Source organism: Microtus oregoni, unplaced genomic scaffold (assembly GCF_018167655.1).
Source record: "Microtus oregoni isolate MIOR12 unplaced genomic scaffold, Mior012 000056F_ref0000123, whole genome shotgun sequence".
In the NCBI taxonomy this organism is placed as follows: Eukaryota; Metazoa; Chordata; class Mammalia; order Rodentia; family Cricetidae; genus Microtus; species Microtus oregoni.
The window spans coordinates 11819788-11838648 of record NW_024543832.1 but is presented as its reverse complement, the minus strand read 5'-3'; the positions used below and the strand labels follow the sequence as shown (position 1 = coordinate 11838648).

Sequence of the window (18861 nt, the reverse complement as noted above, 5' to 3'; positions counted from 1 at the left end):
CTTCAATAGGAAAATAAGTACACAGTGGACATAATCATATGAAACCTTATAGAAGTATGTATGTATGTATGTATGTATGTATGTATATTGCATGTAAGTCAAAAACCTGTTGAAACTCATGGGTAGGAAGCCATTTAAATTGCTTTTAGGGCTGGGTCTTGTGGTACATGCTTTAATCCACGCACTCTAGGGGTTTGAGGCCAGCCTGGTCTATACAGCAAGATCCAGGCAGTGACAGCTATGTAGTGAAACTTTGTCTCAAACAACAACAAAATAGTTTTTAATACTACAAAGCAATCCTCCACGCTATTTAGAGATTTATGAAAGTTTATTTCTTAAGATTGGTGGGCAGAATTGATTTTTGTTCTCTATCCTTATTTGAAAATAAGCATTTTAGAGAATTTTTTATTTTATGTATATTAGTGCTTTGTTTACACGTATGTATGCTGTGAGACAATGGTCTGTACACTGTCACTTGTATTTTAAATAAACGCTGATTGGTCAGAAGCCAGGCAGGAAATATAGAAGGGGCAACCAGGCAGGAAGTAGAAGCAGGGCAATGAGAATTCTGGGAAGAGGGAAGTTTCAGTCTGCAGTGGTCACCCAGCCACAGAGGAAGCCAAAGAGCAAGATGTGACTGCCTTACCGAAAAAGGTACCAAGCCACGTGGCTAACACACACAAAAATTATGGGCAAATGTAAGGTATAAGAATTAGTTAATAAGAAGCCTGAGCTAATGGGCCAATCGGTTTAAAATTAATGTAGACCTCTGTGTGTTTCTTCAGAGCTGAACGACTGTGCGATCAGGTGGGACAGATACTTCAGTCAACATATGCAGGCACATCAGAAATAGCAATTGGATGCAACTGAACTACAGGTACAGACAGTTGTAAGCTGCCACGTGGTTTCTGGGAACTGAACCTAGAACTTCCATAAGAGCAGTCAATGTTCCTAACCGCTGAGTCATCTCTCCAGTCCTAGATTATCTCTTTTATATTTTGGTCAAACAAGGCTTTCAGAGGATAACAAGAAAAATAAGGTGTATTTAGGTCAAGCAAACCCAGGGGCAGAAAGAACATGCCAGTCTATGAAAGGAGAGACCCAGATTCCTCTAGTCCATGCACTGTTATATCCAGCATGGTGAACGTGAATAGCTCAGTAATTTCCACCAGACTCAATTTATCACCAAATAAAATAATTTAATTACAAATCCTTAAGTGCCTAGAGTTCACAGTATGAAACGTAGTTTCTATCTTTAATCTAATATCTGGTCCTTTGTAAACATGCAAACATTATGCAAAATGCAAAACGATATTGAAGTTCTAGTCTCAAAGGGGTCTACTTGCTGAAGTAGGCAAAGTCTTTTAGTCTTGTAAACTGGGTATAGATAGTGTCTTACTGAGAAGGTTGACTAACATACATAATTCAGCTTTAGTTTTTCAGATTTGCCTTTGGGTGGATGGTGGGATTGTATGATTATCATCTTAATGTGTTATTTTGTCACCATAAGATCTCAAATCTTAGCAAGCACTAAAATCATCTGCAGGGGTTCTTAAAACAGATTTCTGGGTCCCAGCCTCTGTGTCAGAACAGGAGAAGGCTGAGTGATGGCTACCATCCTAACACGTTCTAGATGGTACTAATTCTAGTGGTGAAAGAACCACAGTATGAACATCTCTGATCTTTGCTTTGAAAAATATTAGCTAGTCAATCAAGATGATCCTTGAGAAAACTCGAGATGGTACCTGATGAGTCCTTTCCAGTCCTGTTTTGTTACATTTAATTTACAATGTTAAAGCCTTCCTTTTTGTTTAAATAGAAAGGGGGAAATAGTGTGGGAGGTCCTCCTGTCTATGTGTTGCTTTTATTGGTTAATGAATAAAGAACTGTTTTGAGCCTATGGCAGGGAAGAACAGAAATAGGTGGGGAAAGCTAGGCTGTATGCTGGAAGAAAGGAGGCAGAGTCAGAGAGAGGCCATGTAACCTGGTGGAGACAGACACCAGAACTTTAGCCGTTAAGCCACAACCATGTGGTGACACACAGATTAATAGAAGTGGGTTAAATTTACATGTAAGAGTTAGCCAATAAGAAGCTAGAGCTAATGGGCCAAGCAGTGATTTAATTAATACAGTTTCTGTGTGATTATTTCATATCTAAGCTAACCTTGTGGCCAGAAACCAAGAAGCAGCTCACTCCCTCCAACAAAAATCTGCCTTCCCAATTCCTTTAACCTGTTGTGCCTAACCTCCTGCCTTTTTATTATTTTTTTAAAAAAAGAGAGATGGGAATGTAATGAATGGTCTGTACTGTCCCTTTAAGAAACAAGCCCTACCCACTCCCTTCCCTGTCTGCCAAGGTAAGTGGATCTTCCTTCTGCTTCTAGCCCAAGCTCTCTCTCTTTTCCCTCTCTCTCCCAAAGAGGTAGCTTCTCTTTTCCTCTCCTCCTCTCTGTTCTTGCTCCTTCTCTCCTTCCCCCCTTTCCCTTTCCCCTCTATAACCCACTAAATAAATACCCACTTTCTCTTCATGGCGTGCCTCTGTCCCATCTAGCTCCTCGTGGGACCTGCTGAACCACCAAGGTCTCTTACCTGCCACTGCACTCCCTGCCTGGGACCCGCTGCCCCCTGTGGGGAACAGCACCATTTTGTTTTTACCATCACATCTCTCTGCCCCTTCTCTCTTTGGAAGAGGTGGCTGAGGCTTCTTTTCCTCTCACCCCTCTCCTCTCTCTCCCTTTCCCTCTCTGTTTCTCTGTCTCTCTTTTGAGACCCTCACCCCTTATTCTCAAAGGGAGGAGAATTTCCTAGCAAAATGCTTTACAATTAAAAACACAGACTAGCTTCACATTCCCAGAAAGATAGTGCTTTTCTTCCCCAGTCCAACCCGGGAAATTCCAAAGCTCAAGGACACTCAGCCAACTGGTAATATAAAGGCGGCAGAGTAACCTTGCTCTAAAGACAAAGAACAAGCTGACATAGCAGGATGGAAAAGAGCAAAAAACGTTGCATCCGTGCCAACCCCCCCTAACCGCCCTGAAGGGCTACTTGTGTTTCTTCTGCCTTTAAAAGCTAACCCCACAGAGGAGCTCCAACTCCTCTCTACCTCAATGCCACCGGATGTGAAGACGAGTTCTGAAGCTAGCTCGTATTATGCTTATAAATAAAACCTTGCTTATTGCAGTACGGTCTCTCTGGTTTTTGGTGGTCTCCCTGGGGTTCGCTATCTGGGAACATCATCTCTCTCTCTCTCTCACTCCTTCCCTTTTATTGAATAAATTAAACCCAAATTCTCTCTGCATGGTGTGCCTATCTCTTTCCCACCAGCTGAGGCTCCTCGTGGGACCCGCTGCCCCGCTGCCCCACCAAGGTTTCTCACCAGCCAGGGACCCACAGAGGCCTCGGGCCCATCGTGGCTTCTGCCGCCCTTCAGGAAACTGAGCCATTTTATCTAAACCATTACAACATGCCCTTAGTCAAACATCCTGTTATTTGCTCTTGAGGAGCAAGACATCCAGTAGTCATGCCTTTGGCCAAACACCCTGTTATTTGGCCTTGACAAGCTTGAACTCTCTGACCTTAAGTCAAGATGGAAACAGAGTCACTGTGGGCTCCCACATATGAATTAATTATGAGTAAAAGTTTCCTAAGAGTAGTACAAAAATCTTTTTTAAAATTTTTTAAATTGAAAAACATTTTTTGCACAATATATTTTGATCATGTTTTCCCTTCCACCAATTTCTCACAAATCTTTTCCACTATTACCTCCCAACCCACCAAATTTTCCCTTAAAAAAAAAAAAAAGCAAACGACCAACAAGATAAAAAAAAAAAAAGTGCCGACACAAAACAAAATGAAGTGAAACAAAAAATCCACAAAAATACTACTCAGTTTATTTTTTGTTGATCAACAATTCCTGGGCATGGGGCCTGCCCTGTAGTGTGGTTGACATATCCACTCCACTGGAGAACTGACGTACCCTTCACCAGAGGGTATCAACTACAGAGAGCTTCTTGGTTAGCAGTGAGAGCCCCTGCCTACTTCCCTCTCAGGCTGCACCCTGGCTGGCTGGGACCTGTATAGACCCTGTACACACTGCCAGTGTCTTGAGTTTGTGTGTGCTATTGTCATCCACCACCTCTGGTTCGTATTGTCTTCCCATCTTCTCTTCAGCACAAATTCCTGATCCATGAGGGGAGGGATTTGGTAAACATCCCATTTACCACTAAGTGTTCCCAGGTCTCTCATTCTCTTGTGTTGTCCAGTTGTGGATCTCTGTGTCAAGTTCCATCTACTGCAGGAGGAAGCTCTCTGATAGGGGTGCAGAAAATCCCACGACTTCTGAGAGTTTTATTACCTAAAATGTTCATGCTTTTATCCACTATACAGACATATACACAGATATACACACACACACACACACACACACACACACACAGCCTTGCATAGGCTAGCTCAAAATCACTGAGCTACATTCAAAGCCCAGAGCAACATATTTAAGAAAAAAAAAATCTGATTAGAGAATCTTAAAATTCATTTTTAAATAGCTGGAACCCAAAAGAGCAGTTACAGTAACTGTGTAAACTTGATTACCAACACAAAGAGGTTGCAAAAGTTAGAAGTACTTATAAACAAGGTTGATTCAAATGTTGTGGGAAAACAGTTTTTTTGTTCTCTCCTAAGTATAAAGAGAGCAACATTTAAGTATACCAAAGTGAAGGATTTACATTAATTGATATTTAGGCAATATTTTTAATTTCTTATTAAAACAGTTTCTAATACAAAACAATTTCAAGAAAAACACAAGTTAATGCATTATTGCATGTTGTATTGGGGGACTTTTTCTATAGGAAGTATTTTCATAATGGTAAAAATTAAGAAACAACGACAAAAAAATGGAGCTTGAGGGATGACTCCATGTTCAAAATGTCATATGAAACTGATTAAGTATTAACTAAAACTTCAAGGAAAGGTCCCAATCTAGTCTACATAATATCTTAATTGCTGTTTTATTATTGAAAAATCAAGCTGCAGTATTAGTGAAGTTCTACAGAGGGAGCTAGCACCAAAGAATAAACTGATAATAAAACAAATTTCAAGTCACAGCCTGGGGAAGTTACAGATTTCCAGTCACTGATAAGAGCTAAGATTATCCTCTAAAGGTCCATCTCAATGCCTGGCCGACTCAGAGTAACACACGCAGTACGCATGTGGTAGCATCCCATTTACAAGTGACACACGCAGTACGCATGTGGTAGCATTCCATTTACAAGTGACACACGCAGTACGCATGTGGTACCATTCCATTTACAAGAAAACATGAAATAGAAACTCATTAACTGCCTTTATAACTGACAGTGGTTTAGTTCGGTTTTGTTTTTCAATTACGTAATAAGATATCCTTTTAAAAGACATAATCTCTTGATTCTATGGAAAACAAGTCTACATCACTTAGCTTAAGCCTCAAAAACAAGAACAGACGTGTACTTGAAGTTCCCATGGGGAGATGGGTAATGAGTACCTCATGTTTTAGTATGAAGCAAATGCACACAAATCTCAAGGAAGTATCAGTGTAAGATTTTTAGCACACACACACAGATATATATATTGAATTTTATTAGACGCTTAGCACTGTATTTTTTAATTAATGATTACTTTTGTGTGAATAAAGAAAGACGGTGTGATCATTAGTTCAATAATAATGCTATTGATAATAACAATAATATTGACAGCTACAATATACCATCTCTTAGAAAAACCTAAGAGAAGGGAGAATGTGCTTGGTTTCTTATCCTAGTGAGCTCGCTACTTAAAGAAAAATACAAGTTACTCATGCAACATTAATTTCATGGGGCTGGAGAAAGATGGTTCAGCAGTTCAGAAGACTGGCTACTCTTCCAAAAGAACTAGATTCAATTCCCACAACCCATATAGCGGTTCACAACCATCTATAACACCAGATTCAGCAGATCCGAATTCCTTTTCTGGTCTCCACAAGCACCAGGCATGAACTTGGTACACAGACAGATGCAGGCAGTACACCCACACACATAAAATAAGTAGCTAATTTTTTAAGACTACTGAAATAATAATTTTACACTACTGCCACTAACACAGGTTCCTTCTACTTGGAGTAGATTTTTTATGAATTTATTACATTCTGGTACCTAGTTAGGGTACCAGGCTTTTTATTCTAGGGTCACCAACCAGCACCCAAAATAATGACACAGAGACTTATTAGTAATAAATTCCCGGCCTAGCTTAGACTCGTTTCTGGCTGTTCTTGCAGAGGACCCAGGTTCAATTCCAAGAACCCACACGGCAGCTCAAAACTGTCTATAACTACAGTTCTGAGGATTCAATACCTTCACTTAGACAAACATGCAGATAAAATACCAATGCAATAAAAATAAATAAATCTTAAAAACAATAAAAATACATAAATGTATAAAAGTATGCTTGTAGGTATGTGCACATGGTGATCTTCATAATGCCTTTCCTGGTTCAGAAGTTTATGTAGCCCAGGCTGACCTGGAAACTGAGAGCCTTTTGCACAGACTTTAAAAAGCTGTCTCTCAAACAACACTTCAATTTTAGATTAATGATTTGCTATTATTACCCCTATTTCACTTACTTAGTAATCCCTTTATATATAGCTTCTTAGATCCCAACATTAAATTTATAAGAAAAGACTGGATCATTTGTGGGAAATGCTTAAGATTTAAATGACCTCACTTGATGTTAGTCTGGGATCCCAAAAGAAGGCATCTGATGGAATCAGCAAGAATGGACCAAAGGAATCTAACTAACATGGGTTGAGTATTTATTCTCAGAGTAGCAGCTTCATAAGAACCAGCCACACAAAGGAGCTTTTAAAGGGCTAATTTAAAAGGCAATACAGCAAAGATTAAGACTACATAGAAAGTCAATTTTAAAATACAATTCTGGGGCCTGCTGGGATGTAGTTCAGTGTTAAGAGTGCTTGCTTGTACCCATAAGGCCAGGTTTAGTCCCCACCATTGGAAACAAACATATGAACAAACAACATACATGCATAAATGTCTCTTACATAAAGGAGACTGGTACCTTAGGCTAAATTTCCCAATGAAATTACATGCACAGAATCAAAACACTAAGATGGAAAAAGTCTGGCGTGGTCTGGAGAAAGGAGAACAAGGCAAACAAAGATGCCAATGATGAGGCCCTGAGTCAGATACTCAAGGAAATGAAAAACACAAAAGAGGCTCAGTATTATTTCACATAAAATACAGGTACAAAGTTTAGAGTGTAGCACAATTCAATTATGAGTCCACCATCTCATAAGCATAAAAGATTTCTGTATGAATCTGACATAAACATTTTTATTTTTGCCTCACCTTTGAAGAATTTTAAGTCTTTAATTTGGAAGCCAAACATATACAATACTTGGTTGATTTTCTGCAACCTACGTAGTATTGGTTCTAAGTCTAAGATGATTTCTAAAATCACAAATTGGTCCTGTGATATTAATTTAGGCAGCAAGATATTATGTTCATTCTTATCACTTACTAAAGCTAATATTAACCATCTTCTAGAATTACTGTCTAAGGGCATGAAGAACTGACTCAGCGCATAAGAGCACCTGATGTTCGTGCAGAGGATTGGGATTTATTTGGTTCCCAGCACCCACAGGGCGGCTCATAACCATGGGTAACTCCAGGTCCAGAGAGTCAAGCAAATAGATCTAAGTCCTGTAAGAGCTATTTCCCCTGCCTTGTAGAGTATAGCAAAGTAGAGGGGACAAAACCAGCTATCAACTTTAGTCTATCTCTATTAAGTAGTACAGATAAGTTTTTAGTAATAACTTTAGCAACTATTAACTTTCCCTACATGAATCTTCATGATCACATCTCAATACACTATTCATATTCAAAGCAATATAAAATTTATATATCTATAAAATAAATATATTGAGTAAAAACGGTTCTATAGTCTACATTGCAGATCTGTGCAAAAATAAGAAAAACAAATGAAGTTAGTATCCTTCACTTTTTCAGTAACTTTATTAAGATAGGATAGATATACAAAAAAGCTATACAGAATTTTTGGATAGTGCCTAGTACAATAATATGGCATGAATATAAAGTGCAACTCCCAGCCCCTGGCATTTGTGGCATTTGTTGAAGGCTTGATCCTTAATGAAATGTTCAAAAATGAGACTTTTGGATCATGAATGAATCACAGGAACTCTATCTTAATCCAAGGACTATCCTACTTTACTTACTGGGCTAAGTAAAAGGTGATTAAAAGCATTACTAAGAGGTGTTGTGGGAGCTATGGGCTGCATTCCTGCCACCCAGCTCCCGGACGCCTGGCTAGCTTATGCCCCGAAATAACAACACACAAACTGTATTCTTTAAAGCACTGCTTGGCCCATTTCTATTAATGTGTGTAGCACCCCAAGGTGCGCTTACCGGGAAGATTCTAGCCTATGTCCATCCTGGGTCGGAGCTTCATCGTGTCTGCCCCAGAGAGGAGAGCTATTGAGTCTGAGCTCACTTCCTCTTTCTCCCAGCATTCTGTTCTGTTTATTCCACCCACCTATGTTTTAACCTATGAGGCCAAGCAGTTTCTTTATTAATTAACCAATGACCTTTCTCCATCAAAGAGGTGATAAAAGCAGGAAGATGTGGGGCCTTGTTGTTCCTAGCCAGTGTCCTTTCTCACTCTCCTCCGCCTCCCTCCTTCATACCTGTCTCCCTCTGAATCTCTGTCTCTGAACCTCCTGTTGGCTTCCCAGAACAGCTTTCCTCCACCACACCCTTATACCACGCTATGTCTTGCCACAGTCCCACAGGGATGAAGCCAAGCCACCTGGACTGAAGTCTGAGTCTGTGAGCCAAAATAAACCATTCTCTCCTGAAGTTTGTCCTCGGGGTACTTTTTCATGGGCGTGTTGTACTCATACACAGTAACTGGTGCAAGCAGAGAAAAATAACTGTTCAATTAAACAATGTGACATTTTTCTTATTTTAGGCTATTTCATTTATAAAACTAAGATTGCAATGAAGAAAAAAAACCATAGAAAACTAATAACCAATTTCATTATGGAATTATTCACAGAGCCAAGCATGAGCCCCACAGTTTAGATTAATCACATCACAACTGTAACTATGCTATTTCCCTAGCTTAAACGTATGCCCTAGAGCAAAGCATACAGCGTGTAGAAACAAGGAAAATCATTCTGCTTAGAGAAACAGATGTCACTGCTGAGCAATTTTCCCTGTGTGACAAGTGGATTTTCCAGCAAGAGGTTGGGGAGGGTGACCATGAAGCAAGAGTGACTGTTTATGGAATCTGATTCATCGGATTTGGGAATTAAGACTTTTTAATAAAAAACATAGTTACTCCATGTAAAGCAATACCAACTATCAGTATACTGGCAGCTCTTTTGTATACACTGCATCAGGGCACACTGTAAGTACATATGATGTAAGTATATATGATGGTATCCACAGGTTTTCCTTTAACAATATCATAATGAGCTCATTATTTTGAATATAACAACCAATAATAGGCCGGGCGATAGTGGTGCACACCTTTAATCCCAGCACTTGGGAGGCAGAGGCAGGCGGATCTCTGTGAGTTCGAGACCAGCCTGGTCTACAAGAGCTAGTTCCAGGACAGGCTCCAAAACCACAGAGAAACCCTGTCTTGAAAAAAAAAATCAATAATAGTGTTTTATGACAATAATATGTACATCATCAATTAGATAATTATATTTGGGGTTTTTGTTTTCATGTATGTGTGTACGTATGTACTTTACATGTATGTTAAGTGCAAGTGTCTATATACCACAGCAAATATGTGGAGGTCAGAGGACAACCTCAGGTGCAGGCCATCCTGTCCCATCTTATTTTAAGCAGTCTCTCTTTGGGTTTGCCACTGAGCAGAACAATCTTACTGCCCCACAAGCTTTGGGGCACTCTTCCCTCTACATCTTACATCTCACTGCCGGAACACTGGGGCTACAAGTACACAAGGTACTTGTCTTCGTATGTTCTCAGGATTCACACCCAGGTGCTCATGCTGGCTCAGCAAGCTCTTTACTCACTGGGCTGTCTTCTTAGCCATAAAATTTGCTTTATATCTATATCTCATATATTGTAAAAGTCTTAGTCTTGAGCACAAAGGGATTTGAGCCTTTTAATAGGTAAAAAATATTCACAACTATAGGACACAGTAGAATTCAGCAGTCCAAAACATGCTCACAATGTGCAATGACAAAACCAGAGTGATTTGCATCTCTATCTCCTCAGTGAGAATTCTATTTCAATTTTGAAGACAAAAATGAGATTATTTATGAACATCTTTCATGAAGAGCTAATAATGAATTTTAATACAAGATTCTATTCATATTCAATTGGGAGGTTTGTCAGGGCAGAGGTCAAAAAAACTACATGACAGAAACTAGACAAAGTCACCCAACTGCCAATACTAATCAATAAAGAACAGATAAACTATTCAGATGAAAATGTCATCCTATCCAGGCTAGCCGGGGCTACACAAGAAACCCTGTCTGAACCCATGCTAATCAATAATAAAAAGGGAATTAAATGATGCAGGCAACAATAGTGATCTACCTCAAAACAAACTGACAGTCACAGTAGTGCATGGCTATCATGCCAGCACTCAAGAGGCAGAGGCAGGAGGATCTCTGTGAGTTTAGGGCCAGCATGGTAGTATGCAAAGAGAGTTCCAATACAGCCAGGGCTACATAGTAAAAGTCTATGCCAAAAGAGGGAGACAGGGAAGAAGAAAAAGAAACAAAGAAGCGAAATTTAAAAAGACCTTATTAAAAATCTAAGTCACACTTATGATTTCACTTATTCAAAATTTTAGCATTTTTTATTTTTAGAAGAGGCCAGGCGTTGGTAGTGCACGCCTTTAATTCCAGCACTCAAGAGGCAGAGGCAGGTGGATCTCTGTGAGTTGCAGGTCAGCCTGGTCTACAGAGCAATTTTCAGGACAATTAGGGCTGTTACACAGGGCTAACCACATCTAAAAAAAAAAACCCCAAAAAAAACCTCTTAACTATTAGATGGAAGTATTCTAACATCTGAAACTTACTTTGAAATAAATAAATATACAAATTAATGAATGAAATGAAGACAAAATATGAAAGTGATTTTAAAAAAAAAGTACAATAAAATCCTAATGAGGAAATCCAAATGTGAGTATGTGGGTGAATGTATACTCTATGCTTAATATTTCCATAGTTACACAGCAACAGTACATACTGCGTATATGCTGTGTATACAAATGAAGACCAAATTAAGTAAATCAAGATGTATCTGAGTTAGATATGAAGGGTGTTGTGTCTCTCTTCTGTAATCCAAAATTCCAGCACTGGCAGGCAGAGGGTTATCCTGAGTTCAAAAGTCGTCAGGGTACATAGCGATAACTAGCTAGTTAATTCATAAAATGTTTAACATTAAAGTGTATCTAATATACAAAGAAAATTTTCAAGGTACTTTAGAGAATCAATAATTATAAATGTGATAGGGATTTAATTAATATGCAAAGTAATAAGGTGTAACCTAAGGATATACTGGAATTCAAGTCCTCTAATTCTTCCTTTTACAGTACTGATGTTGGCTGTTTATATAATATTCAATATTACCAACATTTACTTACTGAACAATGGAGAAAAGAGACCAGCTAAAACAAAATAGAACCATATAAAATGTTTAAAGCTTCTGTCTTTAGACAATTCTATTTAAAAGACTGACACAAGTTCCAAATTTCCCAAACAGATTATTTGTAACTAAAATGCTGACAGTCCATGTCAGGTGGTAATCTTTAAAATACCATGTTCCAGTAGAAAAATGTCAAAGAAAATATCCCAGAATTCCATGGTTATTTCTCAAAAGTTAAAAAAAGAAGAAGTCTACAAGAAATACACTAAAAATTTAAAAATGTTCATCTTTCAAGCTTCATGTTTGAAATACTTATTCTAAACAATAAACAGGTGTTTACTTCTGTATAAAGGTATAAAAGAAATAAAATATTTCTTCATCTTTAGCAAGTGCTAGAAAAAACACCTGAATAAAACTACAAAATTAACCATAAATTTCATTTTTTATCCCAGGAAAGAAAAAGAAATAATGTATTTCCAAATACACATGTAATCTGGAAAATCAAATACAGTGTGACATATTTCAGTGAGTATCACAAACAATTATTCCGAGGTTCATTTGATATAACACAAATTATACAGTACAAATTACCCTAATCCACTATGATTACAGCCATACGTTGTGTATAATTTTTAAATCAAGTAGCTTACATACATCTATTTCATAGAGCATGTACAACTGAGGTTTGATGAACTTACAATTCCTTGTGCTTGTCTTCAGCCAAGATCTGATCATTTGGCTTCAGAGAATACCTGCAACACAGAAACAATACACTGGTCATAATCATACAAACATATTTGCCTCAAGATTCATTTGACTGTATGTCCTCCAATCAAATCGGAGTGTACAATCTGTGGGGTTCTGAGCAGTAGAACACTGTGTATGTCTCTGCCATAACTGACAAAACATCAACAATGTCCAAGCAGCTGGCTCTTTACTGTATTAGTCACTGCCTCTGACACCTCCCCAGGGCAGGCTTGGAGACATCAGTCTGACTGGGTACTGAAACACAACATCTTTGATACTCCTCTGCAGTGAATCACATGTAGCTGTACTCTCTTCAGTTTCAAATTCAACTACTAAGTCCAGTGCTAAAGTTTTTAAAGCTCACAAAAATTTACCAAATTTACCAAAAGAAGTCCTTTTGTATATGTGTTGCTTTTATTGGTTAATGAATAAAGAAAATGTTGGCTGTAATAGGGTGGGAAAACTAAACTGAATGCTGGGAGAAAGAAAGTGGAGTCAAGGAGAAGTCATGTAGCAGCCAGAAGAGAAAGATGTGAGCCACCAGATGTAGGCCATGAGTCTCGTAGTAAAATATAAAATAATAGAAATGGGTTAATTTAAGATATAAGAGCTAGCTAGCAATATGCTTTAATTGATTGGCCAAGCAGTGATTTAAAAAATATAGTTTCTGTGTAATTATTTCAAGTCTGGGCGGTCGGGAAACGAACAAGCAGCCTAACCCAACAATGTACCAAGCTATGTACTAAATAAGAGCGGCATAAGTTTTCATACCGACTCCCATCGCTCCCCAAACACAAATATCCACATACAAGCTAAACAAGTGCCCACTTTTCCCCTTTCACTATCAGAAAGGTTCTCACAGAGTTGCCTAGGCTAGCCTTAAACCTACTGTGTAGCCCAGGCAAACCTGGAACTTGCAGCATACTTGTCTCAGCCTCCCGAGAACCTAGAATTATGATCCTTCCTTACCAGGCCTGGCTGATGGTTTTTGTTGCTGTTGTTAGTAGGTGTGTTGGGGAAGCTGTTAAATGTACGTATGTGCCTGAGTGTGCATGCCTGTACACACATCAAGTGGCCAGGGAGGGTGCTAACTATCTTCCTCTATTATTCTCTATCTTATTCCTTTGAGGCATAGACTATCCCTGAACTTGGGGCTAGAGGTTTTTGGCTAGTCTGGCAGCAAGTGTATCCCAGAGATCCTCCTATCTGCAGTATCCACAGGCCTGGCTTTATAAGTGGTCATGAGACTAAAGTCAGCTTATTATCTGGGTACAATGATCAAAAAATCAAGTCCTCACACTTGCACAGCAAGCAATCCACCACTGAGCAGAAATTTTCAATTCAGCCATTTGCTGACCACAGACAGGAGCTTCACTCCTTTATCTTGGTTTTCCTATCAACAAAACCATAGGTTGCTAAAAATGGTATAACGGGTATCTTTCATTTGTACTGCTGAAGATAAAAAGACTTTTCTTCTGAAGTCTTCAGAGAAACAGACAACCAACGACTTCCAGGTTATCATATCCACTATTCAAGTCTGTTATGTTTTATGTTTTCTCTATCTCCATAACAAGGGAACAGGGGTCTAAGCAGAAAAGAAATGTAGTTTTTTTCCCCTTTCTCTTTCATAAACAAGTACTATTATCCACTGGACCTGTTTGTTCTGAATGGACCTGTATTATACAGCCCTGGCTTTAAAATTAAAAAAAAAAAATCAACTCTGAGGTTCTAAACAAAGTACAGTCCATAATATTTAGGTCATAAAGAATTTCGGCGGGGCGGTGGTAGCAGATCTCTGTGATTTCTAGGCCATTCTGGTCTACAGAGAAACCTTGTCTAGGAGGGGCAGAGGATTTGTTAAAGCACTACAAACTAGGGGCTTGAGAGATGGCTTAACAGTTAAGAGAACTGATTGTTCTTTCATAGTCCTGAGTTCAGTTCCCAGCAACCACATGGTGGCTCACAGCCATCTATAATGGAATCTGATGCCCTCTTCTGGAGTGCAGGCATCCATGCTGACAGAGCACTCATACATAAAAGACATTTTTAAGAAAAATTCAATTCACTACAAGCTAACTATAGATCCTTCTGTTACAATATTTCTGTAAAAAATACAGTTATAAGTAAGAAACAAGGAACTCTGGTTATAATGTTTTATATTCAGATACCTACAACAGTGGAAAAGAAATTGACGATTCTCATCTAAAAAGTTTGTCTGTGTTGTGTTTAATAAAAAATGTATTACTTTTCAGAAAAGTCCTACTAAACAAAGCTCAGAGAGTTTCAAAACATAAACAGACTTATTTGTCCCAGGCAACAGCTTCAAACTAGGCTCCTGGCTCTCTCTTCTACTGAACAAGAATTAAATATCAGAAGACAGGCCATAGGGGTTCTCAGTTACCCTTCCTGATGCTGTGAAAGATGCTCTGAAAAAAGAAACCTAAGGGAGAAAAGTTGTGTTTGGACTCACATTTGAGGGTATGTATCGTTTACCATGGCAGGGAAGTCCTGCTGGCAGAGCTAGAAGCTGTTGGCAACATTGTAACCACAGTTAGTAAGCAGGAAACTTAGGATCTCTCTTTCATTCACTCTAGGCTGGAATCCACCACAGTCAAGGTGGGTATTAACCTGAGGGAGAACATCTCTTCCAGGGGCGCCCAGGGGCTTGTCTCCTAAGTAATTCTAAATTCTACCAGGTTGAAAATCAGTATTAACTGTCACAGGGATATGATAGAGTACTCGCCTAGCATGTGGGAAGCCCGGGGTTAGAAACAGAGACAGCATGTATCAGGAAACCAGAGTTATAATCCCAGTTACTCATGATGCTCAAAGAAAAGAGTAATTTAAGGTGAAGGGTTTAAAACAGCCTGGGCAGGGCTGGAGAGATGACTCAGCAGTTAAGAGCATTGGCTGCACTTCTAGAGAACCCAGGTTCAATTCTCAGCACCCACATGGCAGTTCACAACTGTTATATAGAGTTACAGACTCTAGTTCCTGGGAATCTGACACCTTCACACCAAAGCACAAAAAATTAATTTAAATAAATTATTTTAAAAAACAGCCTGAGAGTGTGGGCAATGGTGGCGCACACCTTTAATCCCAGCACTCGGGAGGCAGAGGCAGGCGGATCTTTGTGAGTTCGAGACCAGCCTGGTATACAAGAGCTAGTTCCAGGACAGGCTCCAAAACCACAGAGAAACCCTGTCTCGAAAAACCAAAAAAAAAAAAAAAAAAAAAAAAACAGCCTGAGCAACATGGTGAAACTCTCAATTCAGGAGAAAAAGGGAAAGAGAGAAAATGAGAGGAAGGAAGAGACAGGAGGGAAAGGGGGAAGAGGGAGCAAAGGAAGTCATTATAGGAGCATGGAAATGATCACATCTCTTTTAACTGAGAAATAATGTCAGGCTGGAGAGAAGGCTGCCTGGTTAAGAATACTTGTTGCTCTGTCCTGTGGGCCGGAGTCTGGATCCCAGCAACCATGTAAGACGGCTCACAAATATAGTTACTCCAGCTCCAAGGGATCAAGAGGCCGCCTTTTGCTTGCTTCTTCAGGCTTCTACACACACATTTGCATAAGTCAGATACACAGAAACATAAATAATAAAAATGAAGTCAGACTCTTTCTATTGTAAGAGCAAATCTGATTAGTCTGACAGGGAAAACAAGCTTTGTCAAAAAGCGTGGAAATCAGACAACGTCCTTAAAATGGGCATTTTTAAATAAATGTTTATTCATAGCTGTTTATAACAATCAATCAAGAAAAACCATTGGACATAGCCATACTGAACTTAACAAATCAACTCTTCCCCAACACTTTGTGAACTATTCAGGCAAACGAGATGCCTCTGAGACAAGACCAATAATGTGTGTAATCCAGCTCCATAGGAAACCCTTTTCCCAGTGTCTTAGTTACTTTCCTCATTGCCGTGGTAAAAATACCCGTTCAAAACAACCCTCAGAAGAAAGAGCTTACTTGGCTCACAATTTGAGGAAGTCCATCAGATTAAGGATGTCAGTAGGGGCATGAGTGAGGCTGCTGCTCACACTACATCCACAGACAGGAAGCAGAATGGCAGATGTTTAAGCTCAGCTAGCTTCTTTTTATGCAGTACATATCTTTAGATCATGGAATGCTACCACATTCAGGATGGGACAGCTCACCTCAATTAACCTGATTTAGTTAATCCCTCATAACCAAGATAAATATAAATCATCACACCTAACTTGTAAGAAGCCCTAGGTTTGATGCCCAGCATTAAAGGGGATGAGGAGGGGGAGGCAAGAGCCTTAAGGGATTTTCAAAGTATACCTCCCAGAATTCCATATCTCTGATGACTATAATCAGCTAGCCTAGTGGTTTCTAAGTTTTGCTTTCAAGAATAATGAAGAGCTTAATCAAATAACCAGCTGATGTGCCCTTTTTATGATAGCATTCAGATAACTGCACTGATGACAACTACTTTACCATCCAATAAACAGTGGGAGCAGAATGCCCAGCCAGTACACGGGTACACCTGTATTTTCACCACTTAGGAGGCAGAAGCATGCAAACTGATCGAGGCTCTATCTCAGAAAAGTTTTAAAGGGGAAGGTTAGTATTGAACACTTGCCTGCAGTGGCAAAAGCCTGGGCTCAAGCCCCAGTACCATACAGACACACAGCAATCCTTAATACTACTTCATTGCAATACTACATTTATTCACAAAAGACTAAACCAACTGAAAAAAAAGTTTTAGAAATAGTTTCACCATCTCACTTAAAAGATGTATTTCTATAGTGATATTTTGCTTATGAACTAACAAATAGAGCTTGCCTGAAGATCGGAGTGCAAAGCTTGCCACACTAGTCAGCCATATAGGCCCAGGTGGTGGTGGTGGTGGTGGTGGTGGTGGTGGTGGTGGTGCACCCCTTTAATCCCAGAACTAAAGAGGACTACTATAAGGCGGGATGAAACAGAAGCTCACTCTTTTCAGACTGAAGATTTCATAGAGGTAAGAGCTCTCTAGGGGTTGGCTGCTTTGCTTCCCTGACCTTTCGGCCTCAACCCCAATATCTGTCTCTGGATTCTTATTATTTGTGCTACATATTTCTGATCATTTTATTTTCTTTTATTTAATTATTCACACTTTAATACATTTGTATGATTTTACTATGTGAGGATTAGAATACAATAACTAGATGCTTTAGAATTAAATCTGCAGACATAGTTTTGTTACTGAAACAGGGTGATCAATATTCATGTAATATGTTAATATATAAAATGAATTACATAAGGATAAATCTGATGAGGAAAAGTAGAACACAATTTAAGAGCAAAAGGAATACAAAGTTTTTAAAAGAAAAAAAAAGCTTGTGTTTTTTTGTAAATGGTTATTGGAGTATAAAATCACTGATAATTAGGATTCACTAAAAAAGTCATCAGTTTGATTCGGTTATAAAATCATAAAAATTAACATGTATGAAAGCATCTGTTTATTTTTATTTTTTTAAGATTTATTTATTTATTATGCATACAGTGTTCAGCCTCCATGTATGCCTGCAGGCCAGAAGAGGGCACCAGATCTCATTACAGATGGTTGTGAGCCACCATGTGGTTTCTGGGAATTGAACTCAGGACCTCCTGAAGAACAGTCATTGTTCTTAACCTCTGAGCCATCTCTCTAGCCCTGAAAGCATCTGTTTATTAAATCAGGTTTATGGAATATAAATCTAAAAAATCTGAAGTGGCTGCATGTGATATTAGAGTCATGTGACACATCATACAAGAGGCATTTAACCAATGCCACTTTCCTTCTTTGCCCTGCTAAACAAGAGAGAATTAACAGCCGGCGGTGGTAGCCTTTAATCCCAGCACTTGAGAGGCAGAGGCAGTCTCTAAGTTCAAGGCCAGCCTCATCTACAAAATGAGTTCCAGGACAGGCTCCAAAGCTACAAAGAAAAAATGTCTTGGGGAAAACACAGACACACAGACACACACACACACACACACACACACACACACAGAGAGAGAGAGAGAGAGAGAGAGAGAGAGAGAGAGAAAGAGAGAGAGAGAGAATTAACAAACTCATTTCTTGACTTTTAGGACCTCACAATTCAGCAAGCAAACAAAAAGTTAAGTAGTATGATAGATGGCAGTGGTATGAAAGGAAATATGGCTTCCTCCACATAAGAATGGAAAAAGGGCAGCTTTTATCTGTTCCTTCCCCTTCTCATCTCTCCTCTTTGCTCCTTCCTCATAAGTAGCACTGAACCTGAAAGGAACCAGAAGGGACTGGAAGAAGTAGCCACAGCAGCAGGTAGAGCGCAGCCTGGCTCTGAGCAAACTGCTCCGAGGTAAGTTAGCCTGAGTCCCACAGTCCTCACTAGTGGATGGGAAACACCACTGACACGCTCTTGGCAGATGTTATCCAACCCCCTCTCCTGTTTCTAACTAGGTAAT

General features: G+C 39.2%; 1 protein-coding gene across 2 annotated transcripts in view; it reads right to left on the bottom strand.

The window, feature by feature from the left end:
- Positions 1-18861, bottom strand: part of Adk (adenosine kinase) — a 386675-nt gene that overhangs the window by 309249 nt on the left and 58565 nt on the right. For both annotated transcript variants that reach the window (XM_041638898.1, XM_041638897.1), the window contains exon 3: positions 12374-12427. In XM_041638898.1, the coding sequence (XP_041494832.1) occupies positions 12374-12427 (54 nt within the window). The remainder of the gene's footprint in view (positions 1-12373; positions 12428-18861) is intronic.